Source organism: Dendropsophus ebraccatus, chromosome 11, assembly GCF_027789765.1.
Source record: "Dendropsophus ebraccatus isolate aDenEbr1 chromosome 11, aDenEbr1.pat, whole genome shotgun sequence".
Lineage (NCBI taxonomy): Eukaryota > Metazoa > Chordata > Amphibia > Anura > Hylidae > Dendropsophus > Dendropsophus ebraccatus.
Window position 1 is genome coordinate 23667911 of NC_091464.1, and position 21453 is coordinate 23689363.

Genomic DNA, 21453 nt, shown 5'->3' on the forward strand with positions numbered 1-21453 from the left:
TTAATATATGAATTGTGTTTGATATGCTAGTTGCTGTGTTGGAACCTTAACAATTCATATTTTATGACTGTGCTTTTTTTTCCTTCTTCCTTTTTTCTTTTATATAAGTATATATTATTTTTTTTTCCAAGGGCTGATAAGCTTAGCTTCTTGGATATTGATCTGTTTGTGTTACCGGTGTTCGGAGGGTTTATGTAAAATCAGCTGTAAGAAAACAAGAAAAAAAAATAGATATTTAAAATTTATTACTAACTATATGGGAGAAGGGTCCATTGTGAAAACATAGTTTATCATTGGATTCAATGTTTGTCTTTGGTTTTACAAAGTAGCTTGTATTTTATGTATTTTCTACGTCCTACAGCAAAATGTTTAGCAATTGAAATGCATCAATAAAGAGGGGTAATTTTTCTTTACTGCTGTGACTCGTGCTTATTGCTGAATATGAATACATACAGTATGTGAGTGCGTGAGAGGGTTATTTGTATCTGCGAGAGTGTGTGTGTGAACGCGGGTATGTGTATAGTGAGCAAGTAGAAGGTATGTAAATGTTCAGTGTATTTGTGTATATAGTAGTGAATATGCGCTTGTATTTGAATGAAATTTGGCTGAAGCGACTTGTACGTGAGATGATCGGGTTCAATAGGCTTATTATTGCCCATGTTAAGCCCCAATTACATGGACCAATTCAGAGGAGCAAGCGAACCTTTGAGGTCAGCGCTCACTTGCTGCTGCCTCTATTGCACATGCCAACAGCAAATGGGTACGTACGTGCGCGTGGCGGGGGGGCGGTCTGCCCAGACAACTGTTAGATCATCCAGGCAGCCCATAGGACATAGTGGCGATCTGCTGCTGCCACTTCTGTTCCACAGAGCAACGGCAGCAGATTGTTGCTAGGCTGATTGTTGTCTTTCAACAGGCTGAAACACAATCAGCCGACATTGTTGGCTGATCATTGTCTTCTATTACACAAAGCGATTAATTGCCAAATACGGCCAACAACTGCTTCATGTAATAGGGCCTTTTAAAGGCACAGGTGGCGTCTAAGAAAAGGATGAAAACACATGAACCCACAGGTGAAATTTGGCACCGAACTACTCCACGAGTGTGCCGTGCATGGCTGCTGCATTACGGCGCCATCATGCATTTTCACCAAAAGACTGGGTTCACACTACAGAATCCGAGCGGAGAATTTCCGAATGATTCCGTAGCGTGCCTCTCCGCCTGTGCCATATACACCATTCTATGCATGGGCGTTTTCCGCATTCTGACGAAAGAATTGACATGTTAATATATGAGACAGCAATAATTTAGGCAGCTTTTTACTACTTAGTATTGCACATCTAAAGGGTACAAACTTGAAAATAGCAGCCTGAAGATACCGCAGATAGCCCAGAAAGCTGTCCCTGTCCCTTTCCCAAACTATTTATCTTTTCGTCTAAACTTCTGAGCTTCCCAAAAAACGTAGTGCAAAAGGGACATTTGCTTTTTGATTGAAGAAGGGACAACACCCGTCCTTAATCTCCTTATCTGTACCAAAATAAGAGGCAGCTGTTGTCCACTAACTTTATGAAGGAGCTGAGCTCCACAACTGAGGTTGTAATTTGAGGGTAGGTTCACACTACGGAATCTGCGCGGATAAGTTCCATCGGATTCCGCTGCTCGTACCCGTTCGCGGTGGTGCGCATATGTGCATGTGCCATAGACACCATTCTATGGCCGGTCCGATTCTTCATTCCGCCGAATGAATTGACACGTCAGTTCTTTCGGCAGAATGCAGAATCGGCTCAGCCATAGAATGGTGTCTATGGCACATGCAGATATGTGCGCCGCCGCAAACGGGTCCAAGTGACGGAATCTGCTGGAACTTATCTGTGCGGATTCCGTAGTGTGAACCCACCCTTAAAGGGAACGATTGTGCTGAGATTGTTCCCAGCTGCAAAGTATAGCTCTGCTGTGCAGCTCCCCGAGCGTACCAGCCGCAGCTTTACAGGGGGGGGGGGGGGGAGCTGCCCATGGCTAGTCACAGCTCTTAAAAACCAATGGTATATAATTTAATCAAACCATATTGCCTCTTGTACCACGTGCAGGTCCTCTGGCCCACATGAGTCCCTACACTAAATCAACACTCTGTCGGTCAGCGACCGCCAACCCCGCAAAGCAGGTGCAAGCAGGGAAGGGAGGCCACAGAATGACCCTGCCACCCCACTGTCACAGGACTGGGGTGTATGTTGGTCAAGGGATGAGGGGCAGGGGGCCTGGGGGTGTATGCTGGTGAAGCGATGGGGGGCAGGGGGCCTGGGGGTGTATGCTGGTGAAGGGATGACTGGGGTGTATATTTTTGTTATTTAAACTATTAATATTGTGAAATCATGTTTTTTTAAGTGACACACTGCCAGGGTTATGTGCGTTTTTGGTGGGTTTTTTAATGAATTTTGACACACCAAGCTGAAAAGGTTGCCCATCACTGGTGAATACTATTATAGTTTTGGATAGTAAGGGGTTAATGATAGCTCTGGCCAGGACAGTATGCAGTTAGTGTTGCAGGTGGCTCATAACATGTAGATTTTCTGCGAGAAGGCCACATAAAATCAGACTATAGCATCTGGCATAGGTGTGTACTCCAACAGTACTCCATTATGTCCGTAATGCTGTAGTTAGGTGGTAGCTTAAAACTGAGGGTTCACAATACACTATATATTAATGTGCATCCTGCTGGAATAATGGGATGAGATACTGTGGATGTCCTGGTGTCTGTCCGTCATGTTATGGAAGTTCCCCCATATTCCACTAGGTGGTGCTATAAAGTTTCACAATGTCAATGTGATGGCAGTATGTGATCCAGCAGGAAATCTATTGCTTTCTGGTCGTGCACATAAAGCAGTAAATCCAACCACACAATAAATAATTCAATCCTTGTTCAGTCTCATACATAGATGGTTTCTGTTATCTTTATTGCACATGGTACCATTCATTATGTAAGACGCAGCAAGCTTTATGACCTGACGCCTGATAACATGGATGAGGGGTGGCATAATGTGAATTCCCTATAAATTAAGAACAGAATGGTATTATATGTTATTATATGTTAACATATTTATATGTTGACATATAAATATGTTAACATATTTATATGTCACTCATATGTATGTACAGCACTGTGCCTATAATTAAAGGGGTATTCCGAGTTAAAATAACATCGCCTATGCACAAGATCGATAGTTAAAGTGACACACCAGTGCTGCACTGTGTCCCTTTAAGGGAATGTGCATACTACGGAATCCCGATGGAACACTCGTTGCGGATTCCGCAGCTGGCACCTGCTCGCGGATTTCGGCGGACGCGCATCTCTGCTGCTCCCATAGACTCCATTCTATGGTTTGCCAGATTTCACCATCTGCCCGTCTTCGCGAGCTGTGGAATCCATGACGGGATTCCGTAGTGTGCACATACCCAAAGTCAGACTTTGAGTAATAACACAAAGTCCCATCTTAGTAATGGACGGCTTTAGACAGCTTCCACTAGTAATTAAGTTAGTACAGTGATTTAAAAAAAAAGTGCAATATACCAGCAAAAAAAAAGGTTGTTTTTTTTAATTGAAATAAAAAAAAAAAAATACCTCTCCTTGGAGTACAGAACTACTGTCTACTGTAAGTGTCTGCCTTTTCCGCAGATGGCAACAGTTTCCACCAGTGGTTAGGAGTAGAGATGAGCAAATCACTGCTCCCACAGAAAAGCACCCACAATCCTCCCTCCTCTCCGCTCTGTCCCTATCTCTCTGTATTTCTCTCCCTTCTCTAACTGCCTGCTGCAACCTGCTCTCCACTATACACAGCCGACTGGCCGCCTCCCGGAAGCCAATCACATTATATAGGTATAGATAATCCCTTACTGTGGCCGCCATGTTGATGGAATTTGTGAAGCGCTACAAAGCTAATTTATTGCCTGACTCGCAGTGAATTAGAATTCGTCAGATTCGCTTCGCTTATCTCTAGTTAGAAGTTAAGGCAATATCTTATTTTTGGCATTAAAGAACAGTTTTTTTAGACGGCCGTCAGTTTGGCGCCAAACACATCCACTTTATCCAAATGACGGTCTAAAGTTCCATTCACTTAGAGCAAGCATATGCTTCATTCTACTAAAGGGTTAACTATATGCATGTTTTTTCTTTTGTCTGCCACCTGCTTGAGAAACCAGTCTGTCAGAGGTTCTTCCCCAGTTAACCTATCACAGCTTAGCAATTAAGCTAAAAGTGTCTTTTTATTTCCCTTGGCCTATCAGGGCCTTGATCAAAGTCTTCCCAAGTCTCCTGTCCAATCATGGACCAAGTTATCTCAGGTCACCTCCACCAAAGGAAAACATATAAGGGTGGTCATTGTAGGCCTGGTGTTTGCGTCAAGTTGTACTCCCCCAGTAGTATATAGCCCCCCTGTGCCCTTCCCCAGTAGTATATAGCCCCCTGTGCGCCCCCCCAGCAGTATATAGACCCCCGCTTTGTGCTCCCAGTAGTATATAGCCCCCCTGTGTGCTCCCCCTCCCATATAGCCCCCCCGTGCGCTCCTCCCAATAGTATATAGACCCCTGCTTTGTGCTCCCCAGTAGTATATATGCCCCTGTGCGCTTCCCCAGTAGTATGTAGCCCCCATGTGCGCTCCGCCAGCAGTATATAGACCCCCGCTTTGTGCTCCCAGTAGTATATAGACCCCCTGTATGCTCCCCCTTCCATATGGCCCCCCCTTTGCACTCCCCCAATAGTATATAGACCCCCGCTTTGTGCTCCCCAGTAGTATATAGCCCCCCTGTGCTTCCCCTCCCATATATCATATAACATAAAAAAAACAAAAAAACACTTATACTCACCTGCAGTGCTGGCGCTCCCCCCTTAAAGGCTGTCGGCCGGAGCCCTGTGCTACCACACTGGTTGCACATAGCAAAGGCCAGCCTGCTCGGGGGGCCCTTTGCAGATGCACCATTTGCTCTGCCTCCACCCAGCTGTATGGCATCGCAGTGCCACGATCGGGGCCACAAGATTCTTTGCCCGCTCACTGTCAGTGAGCTGGGCATCGGGAAAGGGGGGCAGCACAGCTCAGTATACAGGTATACTGAGCTGCAGCAGGGTTCCGGACAGCTGGCCTCCGTGGTCCGCCAGGTGAAGACCCCTGAGCTAGCTACAAGTGTTGAGTGAACTTGACCAACTTTTTGGGTTTGCCAATGTTCTCAGAGCCTGAACGTTCAGCAGTTGACTCTCAGTGGCATCTAACTTCTCCAGCTGCCAGGAGTCAAATGCCGAGCGTTTGGGTTCAGAGAACATTGCCAGACCCAAACAGTTTGGCAAGTCCGCTCAACAAGTGCTGCAGCGGTACTGCAACAACCCTAACTCCTGCATTACACCATCTAGAAAACCCCTTGGTCACTACAAATATAATAAAGTTTTAAGATAATTATATATATCTAAACACAATTTTACACCATCTCGAGAAGTTACACTGTTTCAGTACACCTAACTACATCTGACTCCAGGCTACAAGCACTGTCTTAGGCATGGGTCTCCAAACTGCGGCTCTCCAGCTGTTGCGAAGCCACAACTCCCATTATGCTTGGACAGCTTTGGATTTAGCTGTCCAGGCATAATGGGAAATGTAGTTTTGCAACAGCTGGAGAGCCGCAGTTTGGAGATCCATGGTCTTAGGTATATAAATTCCCTCATTTGGTACCAATCTGACGTGTTCTCTACAGGGCCTGCAACAAAGTCCTATGAGGTCCGGAATGCTCAAGATGGTGGAGGCCGCAAGGCACCAGATTTCAGGTGTGAATCCAAAAGGTAATGGTTGCCTGAGACAGTATAACCACAGGAGAGCCACAACTGCTGGCACAACCTCTCCGCCCTTCCTCCCCACCCTCCTCATCATTAGGAATGATCCAGGAACATTTACTGCTGTTTGAGCTTTGCACAGGTGTAGTAACGATCCAGCCCATGTTCATTATACACACAGGTAGGGAATAGGAAGCAATCTGCCTGGAGCATTCTTAATAATGAGGAGGGTAGGGGAGGAAGGACAGAGGTGGGTGCCAGTCTAATGCATATACAAATGTAAGCCCCGGCCGTTAGACACAGCGCTGCAGGATTAAAAGTTATTTTTATGACAATAACTGCATCCCCTGCCGAACGGACCCCAGGACAGATCTTGGATTAAAAGCAGCTATCTGACGGTACAAGTGATTTGGAGGGGTCAGATTGTGGGTACAGAGTCGCTTTAAGATTTAGATCACAAGCACGATCTCGGAACGAATTATGCTCGTAATCCAAGGCACCACTATATCTATCTATCTATCTATCTATCTATCTATCTATCTATCTATCTATATATATATATATATACTCTAACATGCAAAGTTAAAGGGGTTGTTCAGGATAAATTGATAATTGGGCATCCTGCCGGTGATATGTAAGTGATCCCCCATGACTGCCGAATCTTGGGGCGCCCATTTTCCACCGCTATCAGTGTATTGGAAACATTCTGTGAAGTCCCGCTCCCTCTAGAAATGGCTGGTCAACATAGACAGTATAGGATCTCAGTTAAAACTATAGCTCCCCTGAGGACCTAATTCACTAGGCCAAAAGTCTGTTGCCCTTGATCCCTGGGGGGTCCCGTGGTGATGGGGACTCTAAGCAGTTTCCCAGTTTGCTCACCCAACACCAGTGCTGGGGGATCCCAAGCATAGACTAGAAACATACTGTCTTAGACAGTCTTACTTTAGTATTTTTGCAGAATGTTCATTTAATCCATATGCCATGCAAAATCCTAAAACGTATCTGCAAAAACTAAGCTGACACATCATCACTACAGTATGACTTCAGTTCTTTTTACTGCTTGTGGTAAAGCTATTAGGAAAGATGCATTTACCTATTTTAAATGTATTTGCTTTAGAATTCTACAACTCAGAGAAGACAATAAAAAAGGACTTTAATGATGATTTTCTCATTCATGGGGCTGAATTGGACAGGACCCAATACCTCTATGAACACGTCCTCACCCTCTAATTTCAGCTTACAGCTCCTGTGTAATTTCCAATTACAGTGAGTTCTGAAAATCTTAAACCTGAGATATGAGGGTTTCATGTAATTTTCTGGTTATCTTGTAGATCTAGTTTCGATAGAACATACTTATAGATTAACACTGAAGCCTAGTTTTCTAGCTCAGAAGCATTTGTTTGATGACCTCAGTTTTTCATCCTTCACATCTGCAGCCCTGCTTGGAAAGATGCCTGAAATTAATATCCACAATGTCTTTCCCTTATAGAGTTGCCAGAACACCCACAGCGCAAAACATGGCACCAAATTTTCCCAGTTAAGTTTAGACAGACTTGTCAACCATATAACTTTATCGTTCACAAAGATCCATGTAGAGATTTAGTCAGCATTATATAATCCATAATTACATTTAACAGATTCGACCAATCTTACAGGAGTCTTTATTTTCTGCCAGGGGTCGACTGTAGAGAGACAAAAAGAAAGTAATACCCTGTTCCCTCACAGCTCCCACTCCTGTTCATCCCTGGTCCTGTATTGCTTGTCTTGTAAGCTTGACTGTAGTCCTTGTATAAGTCGGTGGGTTGTTGTAGATGTCAGCAGGTTGGAAGCATGTAACCTACTGCTATGTCCCTATAACACATAGGACTCTAAGGATGATCCTTGGCGCTGTTTTTGTGAACTTTGTAGTTTATTATTTACTATGTAAATTAGGTAGTTTGGTAGCACTGGGGGAACTATCACTTTTAGTGCACTGATCTGCCCTGGCTGGGCCAACCCTCCTAATGAATGTTGTTGAGGGAGGTAGTCCCACCCCCAGTGCACTAAACCTTCTCAGCAAAATATCTCATAAACGACAAAGCTCCTGAAAACTGTGCTGAGGATTAAGGTAAGAAAATTACCTTCATCCTCACCACCCTGTGTGCTATAGGGACATGATGCGTCTAACCTGCTGATAGTTTCCCTTCAACCTGACAAGCTCTACAAGTTTACCTTTGTTAGTTTAAGTAGAAATTCCCCTTTAACACCCGCTGCAGCATCCATGTCACACAGTGCTTCAGGGTTTACAGTATACATATCAAACTCTTTAATTCTGGCTTGTGGATATGACTGTGTAGGGAAGAAGAGGAACCATAACCTATTGTCAGTTGTGTGATTACCAGCTTTATAATAGAGATTTATTGTAGGGACTGCACGTGGTACATGAGGCAATATGGTTTTATCAAATTCTATACCAACATCCTGGCCTTGGTTTTAAATGTAGCCGAGAGGCATTAGTGTCAGCGATAGGTGTGAGGTGCAGCAGCTCCTTCTCTCCATGTCCATGTTTATAATAGAGATGTTACCTTTCATTGTTAGGCTACGTTCACATTAGCGTTTGACCATCCGGCACTATTCCGTCTACCTTTTCCGTTTTAGAGTAAGCAAAACGCAAACTGTCGGATCCGTTAAAATCCCCATAGAGTCCCATGCTATTTTAGTGTGCTCCGTTTGCCCTAATTGTGCTCCGTTTGCATGCAATTCATTCAAGATCCGTTTTTTTGAACGGAAGAAAAAATAGTGTTTGCAGTATTTTTCTTTCCGCTTAAAAAAACAGATCACGAACGGAAAGTGCACTTGCGTTTTTTTTTTTACATTGTAGTCAATGAGGACGGATCTAAAACGGAAGTTATTTCCGTTCACATCGGGTTTTTTTCATCCGTTTTTGCACTGAGCATGCGCAGAAGCAGCAAGAAACCAAAGAAGAAAAATAAACGGATAGAAAAACGGATGCTGACTGATGCAAACGGATGTACAAAAGTCAGTTTTTTTAACCCAAAATACAAACGGACCATTAAAAAAGATGAACATTTTGCAATCAGTTTGCATCAGTCTGCTGATCAGTTTATGCTCATCCGTTTAATTAATATAGACGGATCCGTTAGAAACAAAGAAAAACGCTAGTGTGGCCGAGCCCTTAGTTGCATTGCGCTTTGTAACTGCATCATGTCAGTTTCCAATAAAAAGTCATGGAAGAATTTTACTGCAGTATTGGAAACACAACCTGTGTATTTCCTCCCCTATTCTTCCCTCTGATAATAATTAGATGACATCTGACCCAGTCCCAGTTTACACAGCAGAAGCTAGCACTGTATCTCTACAAAACAGGAAATGGCAGGCATATGTCTGAGATCAGACCAGGAAAGGAGAGACAAAAATATACTAATAGAAATGAAAGAAAAACGTTGTGGGCCCTACTGTACTTTTTTGTTAACCCAATTAATTACACATATTATTAGACAATATTTATTAAAGGTTTTTTTTTTTTTTTTTTAAATTTGTGGCCTGGCCTGCACTGCAAAGCGGTATACTTACCGCCTCTGCTCCCCCGCTGCTGCTGGTTTGCTGAGCTTCAATCCGTGCAGCAGTCCTCTTCTTTACTAGACCTTCTGTGCCGACTGGAAATGCCCACTTAAGGCTCTATAACACCAAGAGATTATTGGTGGTATTTGGCTGATTATTGGCCTTTACGGACATTAATGGCTTGGTGTTATAGCTAGAGTTAGCATGCATGATGTCGGCTGATCCTTGTCTTTCAACGTGTTAGAAAACAACGATAACAGTGTACTGTAGCTCGGCAGATCTAAAGATCCTTCAGGTAGCCCCTTCCACAACTCTCCGTACGCCCCCTATTCTTACCTTCTCGCTGTTGGCCTGTGTGATAGTGCTGGCAGGGAGCGGGAACAAGTAGCAAGCGAGCGCTGATCTGACAGGTCAGCACTCCCTTGCTCCTCCAGATCGTCCTGTGTAATAGGGCATTTATTGGCTGATGAAAATTGGCAACATAGAGGTCAGCTGATGGGTATCTTCTGTATATGAATTGTAATCCCTGATACTCTCGGCTGGGGTTTCTCCACTAGTGTCTGTTCCTCGTAGTTCCTCTGGGGCAGGCCTTGTGTTAGCTGACACGCCTTCTCTAGAAGAACAAAGGTCACAGTCTCCTCCTCCGGTTCCTCTTTCCGTGGTAACTTTCCTTGGCCCCGACCCCATCCCTTCTGGGCCCTTACTGTGGGACGAGGTAATGGAGCTGAGCTTCCAATGGTAATGTAAGAAAAGGTTGGCTCCTCAGAGGAAGGTATGGGGCACAGATCTTCTGATCATCACCAAAATAGCAAAGAACAGGGAGCAGGTGATGGGAAACTGGCAGCGGTAGGGGAGCAGGTCAGCTTCATTATTTTCAATGCAGTCCCGGGCCACATAATAACCCCCTCCACCCCCGTCTGGACAACTCCTTATAAAATATTCTGTATATTTTGAAGCTTATTTTTTCTTTAAAACGATTTATGATGTGTTTCTATGCATAGTGCATACATAGTGGAAAAACATATTTGAGAAGGACTTGGTAGAGAAGGGGTTGGAAAGAGTGTTTAGCGATTGTCTTCCATCTGGATGTAATTATGTGAGGAGAATGGAGCTTTGCTGTGTCAGAAATCCCTCCTACAAGGAGAAGTAGCCAGGCATTCCAGAGCTGTGAGCTGGAAGCAGTGCAGGAGAACACCACAGTGCCCAAACTCTTCTCACAATCGCTTAGAGAAAGTCTGCTGGAATAAGAAGCCGCTACGAATCCACCAAAGGAGGAAGCCAAAGATGGCTGGGATTGTGGCCTGTGTGCTGCTTGCTTTTGTCACTGTAGTTAACTCCCAAGTTCAGACTGCATTTTTGGAGTACATGCAAACAAGGATGGGATCTTTAGAGGTAAGTGAAACGAGGCTGATATCAGAATATTATTGCACGGGTAACATACTATGGTGATGGGTAACATGGTTTACAGTAAACGGTGTAAGTTGTTGGACAGTAGCTGTTATATAGTAGAATGCCAGTTTGAGATATAGCATAGTGTATTAAAAAACCTGTAAAAACATTTAAAAAAAAAAAAAAACTTTTTTCATTTGTGAAGCTTAGCTTATGTAGAACTTTTACAGATTTATAGTTTCCACTATCATCTGACAGCAACAGGCTACCTGGGAGTACATGCTGAGAGTAGTAGTTAGAGCGAGACGGGTCAGAGACAACTAGAGAATCAATGATATATTGTAATCTTAACAAAATAATGAGAATAAATTGTTGCTTTTATACTGGTTAGGCTAGGTTCCCACTGCGTTTTCAGCATCCGTTTAACGGATCAGTTTTTTTGCAAAAAACGGATGCATTTGCGTGCATGTCCGTTTTTCCATTGACTTCCATTATTTAAAAAAAAACGGATCAAAACGGATGCGTTTTTTTTTACGCACAATAAAGTACTGTTGACACTACTTTTTTGACCGTTTAAAAAAACGGATCCGTTAAACGGATGCTGAAAACGCAGTGTGAACCTAGCCTTACAGATGAGTAGAACTGCTCGATAGGAAAACTAATGAAACATTTGGATCACATCTGAGGGTCAAAGTGCATCTATATAATAAAGTCACTACTATCTGAGTCCGCTATAGAAAAACTGGAAATGTGTATCTTAAATATAATGCTATACTATCTAAAATATAATGCTCAAACAACAAAGTAGCAGGAAATCTTTGAGCATAGAAAGGATGTCCTCCCATATAAAGTTACATTGCACACTCCTCTACGCTACATACCTTATACATACAAATCCCCACATATACTACTTCTTTATAGATGAATTAGGGTCCTATTAGACAAAGTGATTTTTAATGATTAAAGACTAACGATAAACGATCGCAAACGAGATCCATACAAGATACTTGCAAAATCACAATGTAGAAATAATAGCGAGACGGCACTCACCGGATTCAGCTGGATGCTGTTTTATTTGCAAAATTCACCGAATACAAATGCAATGGCATACAAGGCAGTGTGTAAGGGCACTCCACTAGTTTTGCTCAGTGGGAACAGGGCCTTAGACAGTCATTCTACTGTAGACTGTTATATTGTTGCAAAGTGCTGCCAAGTATAGGCTTGTGGTAGATGGAAAGTACAGAATTTCTCAGACTATTGACCTTTGAACTTTTTAGGTTTGTAATCTCTGATTCATCATAAGCTGAAGAGCAAATGTGAACATGTCAGGCTCTAACCTGCTGAATAGTCACTATTTAGTACATTACAGTAAAGTACAGGTCCACATCATTTATCAATGTTCTCCATAGTTCATGAGACGTGTATGTGATTCAGAGACACACTAGACGGACACATTATACCTACAGGAGCTTCTAGGACATTCCATCTAGGTCCATAGGAATTAGCATGGAGTTGGTCCCCCTTTGCTGTTATAAGACGTCCACTCCTCTGGGAAGACTACAAGATTTTGGAGTGTGTCTGGACTCATCTAGAACACACATGTCAATCCCTGGCTCGCAGTGCATTGTTTTTGGCCTGCCGAGAAATTGAATTGATTTCCTAGAGCTAACCCACCCACTATTCTAATATAGGCAGTCTGGACCGCTCGGATCGCCCACATTATAATCTGCTAGGCTACAGCCAGTTTTAAAGGGGTACTCCTGCGAAAATCTTTATCTTTCAAATCAACTGGTTTCGGAAAGTTATATAGATTTGTAATTTACTTCTATTAAAAAATCTCCAGTCTTCCAGTACTTATTAGCTGCTGTATGTCCTGCAGGAAGTGATGTACACAGTGCTTTTTTCTACCACCTCAGTCCGTGACAGGGACCCTGTTGGGGGTCTAAGTGGGACCTTATTAAGGGCTGACTACTATTGGGGGACTGGCTACTATGTGGGAAACTATTGGTGCAGCTGGCTACTATATGGGGCACTATTTGGGGGGCTACTTTATGGGGAACTATTGGGGGGCTGGCTACTGTATAGGGCACTATTAAGAGGGCTGGCTACTATGTGGGACCCTACTGGGGCAGCTGCCTACTAGTGCAGCATATAACGACAGTGACACTTTAAGCTTCCTCTACCTTTGTATACTTTACATGTCATAGCAATTTATCATATTATTTATCATAAGGCACAGCGCTGTGAAACACACGCCACTCTGGGTGGGTTTGAGGTCAGGACTCTGTGTGGGCCAGTTAAGTTCCTTAACACCACAATTACCCACCCCTGGCTTTATGGACCTTGTATTGTACAATGAGGCATCCAAGGGACCTAGGCCAACCTATGAACGACAACCCATAGCATTATCCTACAGTCACCAAACTTTACAATTGTTACAATGAAGTCAGGTAGGAAATTGCTAAAACTCCTGGTGCAATTACACAGAGAGATTTATCTGACAGATTTTTGAAGCCAAAGCCAGCAATGGGTTTGAAAAGAGGAGAAATCTCAGTCTTATCTTTATGACCTGTTCTCTGTTTATAGTCTGTTCCTGGCTTTGGTTAAAAAAATCTGTCAGATAAATCTGTCTGTGTAAACACATCATCAGACTTATCCATCAGACTGCCCGATACAGAAGAGTACTCTATCACTTCATAACACACAATTTCACAGCTCCAGACCAGTAGCAATATGCTGTATATTATTATATCCAGTGCTTGACATTGTGCTTGGTGATACAAGGCTGCATGCAGCTGCTCAGTCATAGAAACCCATGCCATGAAGCTTCTCATGCCCAACCTTTGTGCTAATTGTAAGAAAGTTGGTGACTTCACTGCTACTCAGCATTTGTTGACACTGCTCTGTAATTGTACTTGTTCTGTAGTTTTACATGGGCTGCCCCTCCGTGGCTGTGTTGCTGTTTCTAAACTTTTACCACTTTTTTAATAATGCTACTCCCAGCTGATCATGAAAAATCTGGGAGGAAAGAAATTTTACCGACTGATTTGTTACAGCATGTTACAATACTGATAGGTTGCTAAGCTGCAGAACCAGGCTTCATCCACCTTAATAACGGCTCCCCTACTCAGCTACCCCCGGGACTTAATGGAAGGGCAGACATAAGAGACCTATAACTACTTTTTACTAATTATTACCAATTAATAATAATTGGTAATAATATAAGCTTGTATCAAAGTGAGGAAATGAATAACTACTGACTGCAACAGATAGTTGTAGTAGTAGTTGCAGGTTGAGGGGGCATCTAGACACTTAAGTTGACTGCTATTGGTAGGGTTGCAAGCAAACTGATTTATAGAAGCCATATACAAGCAAAAACCCCATATACTAGACAACACAGTCATACAGAGAAAATCAGAATAGGCAGTGGCCATGGTCAGCCTGAAATACTGATTGGGGGGGGGGGGATTCATCAAGGTGTGCTCCTGGTGTACGCCATGGAGAAGGGGCAGATTTGGCCCTATTCCATGGTGTATGCCAACTGTATTCCCCACTCGCCTCAAATATGATTGAACGAGGTAATTGAGGGATTCTAATAAATGGAAAAACGATGTAATGATGCAAATACAACATAAACACTCACAGTCTACCTTTACTTAAAAGCAGAATACAGTTATGCAACTTTACATCTGCTTGCTTTAATATGGATTTTTCCCTTCTGCTATTAGAATTTAAATGCAGCAACAGGGTTTCTTAAAGAAAACAGCAATATGTATTTAAAGAGGAACTATTAGCAGGTTAGATGAACCTAAACTGCTGCTATGTTTCTATTGTGCAGGAGACGCTAAGGAGGAAGGTATGTCTCTCTTACCTTTATCCTCGGGGCCGTTCCTGTGCACTTAGTCCTTCACTTCTTGGTTAAGTAAGACTGTTAGGAGCACTGCCCCGCCACCCATAGCGCCATACTGCCCCCAGACAGCCCACCCCTTCTAATGATGACAAATTCCTCTTTTAGCAGTTAATATTAAAGGGGTACTCCAGGCTGGGGGCCTTTATTGCCTATAGCCGTGTCCTAGATCTCGCCGCTCCAGTCCGCGCTGCCCGGCTGCTTCCTGGTCTCTGCAGGGGCTTGACACGTGACCTTTCAAGTCCGCTCAGCCAGTCAGGTCATGTCACGTCTCAAGCCTGCGTCAGTGACCAGGAAGCGGCCGGGCAGCACAGACTGGAACGGTGCGATCCGAGACACAATACTAGAGGTAAGGGGACATCATTGCTCTCATCCACCTCCTCCCCGGCCATGGGCAAAAAGCCCCCCAGCCCGGAGTACCCCTTTAATCAGTAATATAGTCTCCTATGTTTGCCTATTTGTTTTTGCTTTGCATTTATTCATTTATTTTATCTTTAACTTATTACTTTTTGTAAATAATTCTTCATCTAGATTAGGAGTATTGTTATCAAAAGGAAACTGTCAGCAGGTTAGACAAATCCAATCTGGTGATAGCTCCCTATTGAGCACTGGGTGCTGAGGATGAAGGTATTTCTCTTACCTTCATCCTCAATGCTGTTCTCATGCAGTTTGTAGTGTAATCCTGTGTCCGGTTTGCCGTTGGGAACAGAGCACTGATCTAGCCCGCTCCACTGATAACCATTAGAAGGGGCGGGTGAGTCGGGGACAGACTAGCGCTCCGGTGTGGTAGCCCCACCTCCTGGATGCAGGATTACACTACAAAGTGCATGGGAAAGGTGCGCCATTTGTGCAATAGGGACACATTAGCAGGTTAGATTCATCTAGCACGGTGCTATAGAATGTTCCAGGCTGCAATGTGTGACCTTTCCTTCCCCTTTTTTGCCTTTAGTTATTTGTAAAGAGTCTAATATGTGTGCAGCCACATTAAAGATCAATATGTTCATCATAAAAAAAATTCCATGTAGCAGTGGTCAGGGAGCGGCCCTTAGAGGTCTATGTAATTACATGCACATAATCACTTACAGGGACTCTCGATTTTACAATCCATCTATAATCTGTAATAAGCAAGTATAGAAAAGCTCTCCAAGTAATCATAGTTATATATAGGTGTATATACCCAAGATGCACAACTGACTGCTACCGCCAAGCACACTGATGTATCAAAGCGTACACAGCTCTCCAAGAGTCAAAGAGTAAAATCATCCCAAGGAAGGCATATGGGTTCTTTAAAGAGGTTATCTAGCATTAGAAAAACATGGCCACTTTCTTCTAATAGAATCAATGGAGCCGCATCAGAGAGGGGAGGGGGTTTCCTTCCACTGGGGGTAGGCCGACCCACCTCCAATGCTATAGGCCAGGCCGGTGCTCGGTGATAGACTGGCGATGTGCGCAGGAAGCGGGCCACAGTTCCAAAAAAGGACCACAGCACTCCCGTCCCTGAGCCAGTGTTGGTCTATTCATGGTAAAAACAGAAAAGCAATGTACCGCTGGTACATTCGCTTTAAGATAAGTGATGACCAAAAGACTCAAAAATGATATCAAGAATCCAACACCAGGACCTGGGATTGGACTAGCTGAATTTAGCAGATAGACCATATCAGCAGGTAAAGGGGTAAACCAGAATACAAGGCTCAAAAGAATGGATAAACAGTAATCCAATGGCCGAACAAGTTCACAGGTATTTTGTTGGGAAGCATTAAAGAATTACAGCACTGACGGTGTTCCTGAAGGGGTTATCCAAGATTAGAAAAAGCACAGGTACCTTTTTTTTGTGCCAAAACAGCGCTGCACTTGTACCCAGGTTGTGTGTGGTATTACAATTCAGCTCCATTTACGTCAACGCAACTAAGCTGCTAAAAACCCAAACTGAGGGCAGGAGTGGTGCTAATTCTTGAAGAAATGTTTTACTTAGAATGGATAACTCCTTTAAATCTACCACCCTAGTACTTGACAGAACACTGACCAGCCCCCCTGGTGACCATAACAACCCCATGTACCATGCACCACCGCAGAGCAATGTCTGGTTCCATAATGTTATTCTTCTCTCTCAGTATTTTAACCACACTGTTGCCACGTCCGTACATATTTATTAACCTAATCATTACCCTCATATATAGCTCCAAATAATACATTGTATGGCCGCAGGAAAGAATTGCGCAATGGCACGATCACAGCAGTCGCTACAGCTCAGAACTCCGAGACTTCAAGAACCAGGTCCTGAAGATGCTGGAGAACATAGAAAAAGAGCGGGACACAGTAAGGAATGAGCTGGAGAACACCAATGTTCGGTTGGACCGGCTAGAACGAGAGGTGGACTACTTGGAGACTCAGAACCCAGCACCACCATGTGTAGACATAGACGAAAAATTGACAGAGCTTCACCTCCAGAAAAAGAAGAAGAAGGAAAAATATGAAAAGTTAACAGGTAGAGTTTTCCTTGTAAATGTTTTGTGACAACCCTTGCATGTATTTCTTGGAAAATGGAAATCATACTCTTAGGGAAGGATTTATCAAACATGGTGTAAAGTAGAGCTGGCTCAGTTGCCCCTGGCAACCAATCAGAGTCCACTTTTCTTTCCTCACAGATGCTTTGGAAAATGAAAGGTGGAATCTGATTGGTTGCTAGGGGCAACAAGGCCTATTCTACTTTACACCATGTTTGATAAATCTCCCCCATAGTTACTTAACAATACTTAACCTAATCCCCATTAGATACTAAACTTTACTTCTTTGTTTGTTGGAACAGTCTCTTCAGTTTGAGAACAGGAAGTTAAAACCCACTTTATGCCAGTAAAACAGTTCACTAAATCCGCAGTAGACGCCGTAGACTAATAAAGTTGGGGGTGTTAACTATACATACATTTTTGGAAATGATTGCATGTGTACCGTAAACTCTCAGGGGTTAGTGGAACCTACCTCTCATATTATAATAGGTTGTCCCAAGGCCGAGACTGAGGAAAATGTGGAACCAGATGAGATCCTGACTCCTCCTGTCAACCGGAAGCCATGTAAGTGGGTTCCATTAACCCCATTTCATTTTTTGTAAAAAAAAAAATATATATATATTCCATTTCTGTCTTTAAAATAAAATTTGTCTCACATTTTAGGGGACAAAGTACTGCCTAAAAGTTTCTTGTAACTAAAGTGTAGTCACTAGATACTGTTCATCAATGGGGTTTTCCTATTTGTTTAAAGGGATATTCCGTTTAGGTAAAATTCATGTTGAATCATCTTCCATCCTGTAGTCCAAAGGATTTTTTTTCATACTAGTTTTTATATTTTAAGTCTCCTTTCCCCAGTTATGGGCTGCTGCTTTCTGCTGAAGACACAAAAAACTGTGTGTGAGCTGTTCTCTTCGTCTCTGCTCTTAACCCCCTCCTCCCCCTTACCTTCTGAAATGGCTCATGTAGCCAGTGTTCCTGGCCAACTTTCTCTGCTCTCTGTAATGACAGGAGGGTTAATCTGAGGTCAAGTTGCTGATGACCTTACTGTGATTAACCATCCCTGGCGTTACAGAGTGCAGAGACAGCTTAACATGGACACTGTTTACATAAGCCATCTCAGAAGGGAGGGGGAGGAAGGAGATCAGATTGGAGAGTTAACAGCTCACACGCAGTTTTCTGTGTCTTCAGCAGAAAGCAGCAGGTTCAGAATTGGGGGGCAGGAGACTGATAAGATATTAACAAATATGGAACAAATTTTTGGTCTCCAGGAGGAGGGATGATTAAGCATGTATTTTACCTGACTGGAATACCCCTTTAAATTTCAAAGCCTTGCTATTATAGAGGTATATTACTTTTACATGACTTTCCCATTTGTGATGTTTTCGTCTCTTATAATCCCTCTACTTTTGTAGATTGCACTGACACTATTTCTCAAGTGAACGCCATGAAAATACTGAAGCGCTTTGGAAGCAATGCTGGGCTTTGGACAAAGGACCTTGTTGGAAATTCTGAGAAAGTCTATGTCTTTGATGGAGCTGGCAATGATACTGTGTTTGTGTTCTCCCGTATGAAGGAATTCACTCTTTCATCTTCAACACGCAAAGTGCCAAGAATCAAGCTTCCTTATCCATGGATCGGCACTGGGCATATTGTTTATGGAGGCAATTTGTATTATATACGGCAAGATGCGGAATTTCAACTGATAAAATTCAACTTGACTACCAAAATGGTAGTTGACAGTGCTGTCCTGCCCATTGAAGATAATGTACCAGTATATGGACTGTCCAAATTCAACTACATAGACATAGCGGCAGATGAAGAAGGTCTCTGGGTCATTTATGCTACCAAAGAGAACGAAAAGAACATCTGCTTGGCCAAACTAGATCCAAGCAACCTTGGCATTGAGCAGATGTGGGATACCCCATGCCCAATCGAAAATGCCGAAAGTGCTTTTGTAGTGTGTGGCACTCTGTATGTCGTGTATAACACCAAGCTGCCAAGTCGCTCTCGTATCCAATGTGTCTTTGACGTGAGCGGCACCATATCAAGTGAACACGTCCCCGTTGTTTATTTTCCAAAACGGTATGGATCGCATTCCAGCATGAAGTACAACCCCAAGGAAAAGCAGATCTACGCTTGGGATGATGGATATCAGATCCTATACAAACTCAACATGAAACCTAAGGATGAACTGTATTAGAGGTGACAGTGATATTATTTTACGTATCTTGTCATTTTAGAAGATGCCTTATAACTTGGGTCATACACATAATACTCCTCACATGAACACCTAACATAACATTGAGTTCTTTTTCAATTATGTCCTTTGTGTTTTCCTGTCTGTTTATTCTAACAATAGAAAGTCTATTCAATAATGCTGAATTAGAATCAGTTGTCACCCAGAAATGTGACCCCTTCACCTATCTCAGTGTAATAACAGTATACTTTAAAGGAGAGGTCCTTTATTTTAAAATCCAGCAGGGGCAGGGGTGAACATCATAAGGAACAACTACTTACCTCTGTCCGTGCCTGTGAATAGCCATGCCGGAAGGCCCGGGACCCCTGCTGGAAAGCATTTTACCCCAGAGTTGTGGTGACGGGACAACTAGAGATGATTGAACATCAGGAAATCTTAGGTTCGATCGAACTCGAACCTTCTCGAACCTTCCGCATTTAATTCCCGATGCCTTCCCACTCCATGGGGAAGGAGGAGACTACCTAGGCTGTATCCCTTTTTTTCTCCTCCTTCCCCACGGAACGGAAAGGCATCGGGAATCAGATTCAGATGGTTCGAGAAGGTTCGAGTTCGATCGCACCTAAGATTTCCCGATGTTCGATCATTCCTAGTTACAACTTGGTGGAGGAAAATGCCTGACTTTGCTGAGGGACAGCTCGCTCAGCCAATCAGTAACTGGAGCGGTGTCCTGCCCCATCCCCTGACTGGTTGAGTGGGCTGTCAATCAGCCGGGTGTGATGTCAGCTGAGAAGATCCCAGTGATCCAGCAATGGGCGGGTACAGGTACAGATGATTAGTGAAGGTTATAATATGACCCCCCTATCCCCGCCTCTGCCTTTTCCAACAATAATTGCAGCTCCGGACTTCTCCTTTAATATAAAATAGGGTTTAATAATGACGAGTCAATGTTAGTATCAGTGCCGATTACTCTATATATGTACCTTGAGTACTTTCCACCTGTTGACCAATGAACGATTAGTTCCGAGCTCACTGCAGTATTCTATCTGTATATGTTCTAAATTGTAACAATGATACCTTATGTTTAATTTATTAATATTTCTTTATAGTGTTTAGATACAGACCTCAAACTGCATAGACATAGAGCTGACAAATATCTGTACCCATAAACACAGTAAGTTTAGAAGCCAATCACTGGCCCTACGTACAGGAAGAGACCCCTGAGGCCAGTGATTGGCTGGAGCATCATGCATGGCAGAGACACCAGAGCGGTGGGGATGCGGGAACACTGCTGAGTTAATGGATGAGTAAAGTTTTTGTTGTTGTTGGCCCAAGCTTGCAGGAAATTTTTTGTTAATTTTTGTTTGAAAAACCCCTTCAAGCAATTAATTATTGTGGACCAAAAAATTTACATGAAATTAAAATTAGGCTTTCACTTTAAAGAATAGTTAATGTCAATGGGTATCTCCATCTCAGCTTGTTAGCCCTAAAGGACAACAAGCTGAATTCTGGGGTTTCGACCACTGATCCTGAGAATGGAGAAACAGAAATGTTTGTTGGTCCCACAGAGGATGAGTAGAGAGCAGACACTCTAGGCCACTCTTGACACAGTGCTGTTTGAAAGTTGTCTTTTGGGGCAATAACTGCAACAGCTGCTGAACAGACCCCAGGACAGATCTTGGATTATAAACCTCTTTCTGATGGCAAAAGCGGTTTGGGGGGGGGGGGGGGGGGGGGGCAGATTGAGTCGCTTTAAGGCTAGGTTCACATCTGCGTTTGACTCTCCGCTTCAAATCTGGTTCTCTAATTTTTTTGGGCAACAGACATAACTAAAATAATCTTCAGTAGGTTTTTATTGAGATCATTTTGCATCAGTTGGGCTCAGTTTTATCCTGTATGTTTGTATTCTGTTCTTTTTAACAGAAAAAAAACCCCACTTGTCCTTATACAAATTTTCATTTCAAAGGAAAGGGGAAAAGTCAAAGATCACATGGGGTCTGACCTCTGTAACCCCCGCTGATCTCCGTATCAGGCCTTGGTTTCTTTTGTTATGAATAGAGCGGTGGGTGCGGCACGTGACCCGCGGCTC

The 21453-nt window shown here is 43.2% G+C and overlaps 1 protein-coding gene across 2 annotated transcripts; it reads left to right on the top strand.

Moving 5' to 3' along the window:
* Positions 1 to 10531: 10531 nt before the first annotated feature.
* OLFML3 (olfactomedin like 3) lies at positions 10532 to 21091 on the top strand. Of its 2 annotated transcripts, XM_069945666.1 has the most exons (4): positions 10532 to 10762; positions 16872 to 17151; positions 17660 to 17734; positions 18583 to 21091. In XM_069945666.1, exons 1-4 carry the CDS (start codon positions 10655 to 10657, stop codon positions 19368 to 19370), a joined length of 1251 nt encoding a protein of 416 aa, XP_069801767.1. In that variant the 5' UTR covers positions 10532 to 10654; the 3' UTR covers positions 19371 to 21091. The 2 variants fall into 2 exon arrangements, with proteins under 2 accessions (XP_069801767.1, XP_069801768.1); XM_069945667.1 differs by lacking the exon at positions 17660 to 17734.
* Positions 21092 to 21453: the final 362 nt, after the last annotated feature.

What these genes read in the sequence shown, in the direction of transcription:
- OLFML3 (XM_069945666.1), top strand. Translation starts at nt 10,655, where the DNA reads ATGGCTGGGATTGTGGCCTGTGTGCTGCTTGCTTTTGTCACTGTAGTT. An exon ending in CAAGGATGGGATCTTTAGAG is followed by an intron (nt 10,763 to 16,871) that starts GTAAGTGAAACG and finishes GTATGGCCGCAG; the next exon opens with GAAAGAATTGCGCAATGGCA. An exon ending in AAAATATGAAAAGTTAACAG is followed by an intron (nt 17,152 to 17,659) that starts GTAGAGTTTTCC and finishes ATATTATAATAG; the next exon opens with GTTGTCCCAAGGCCGAGACT.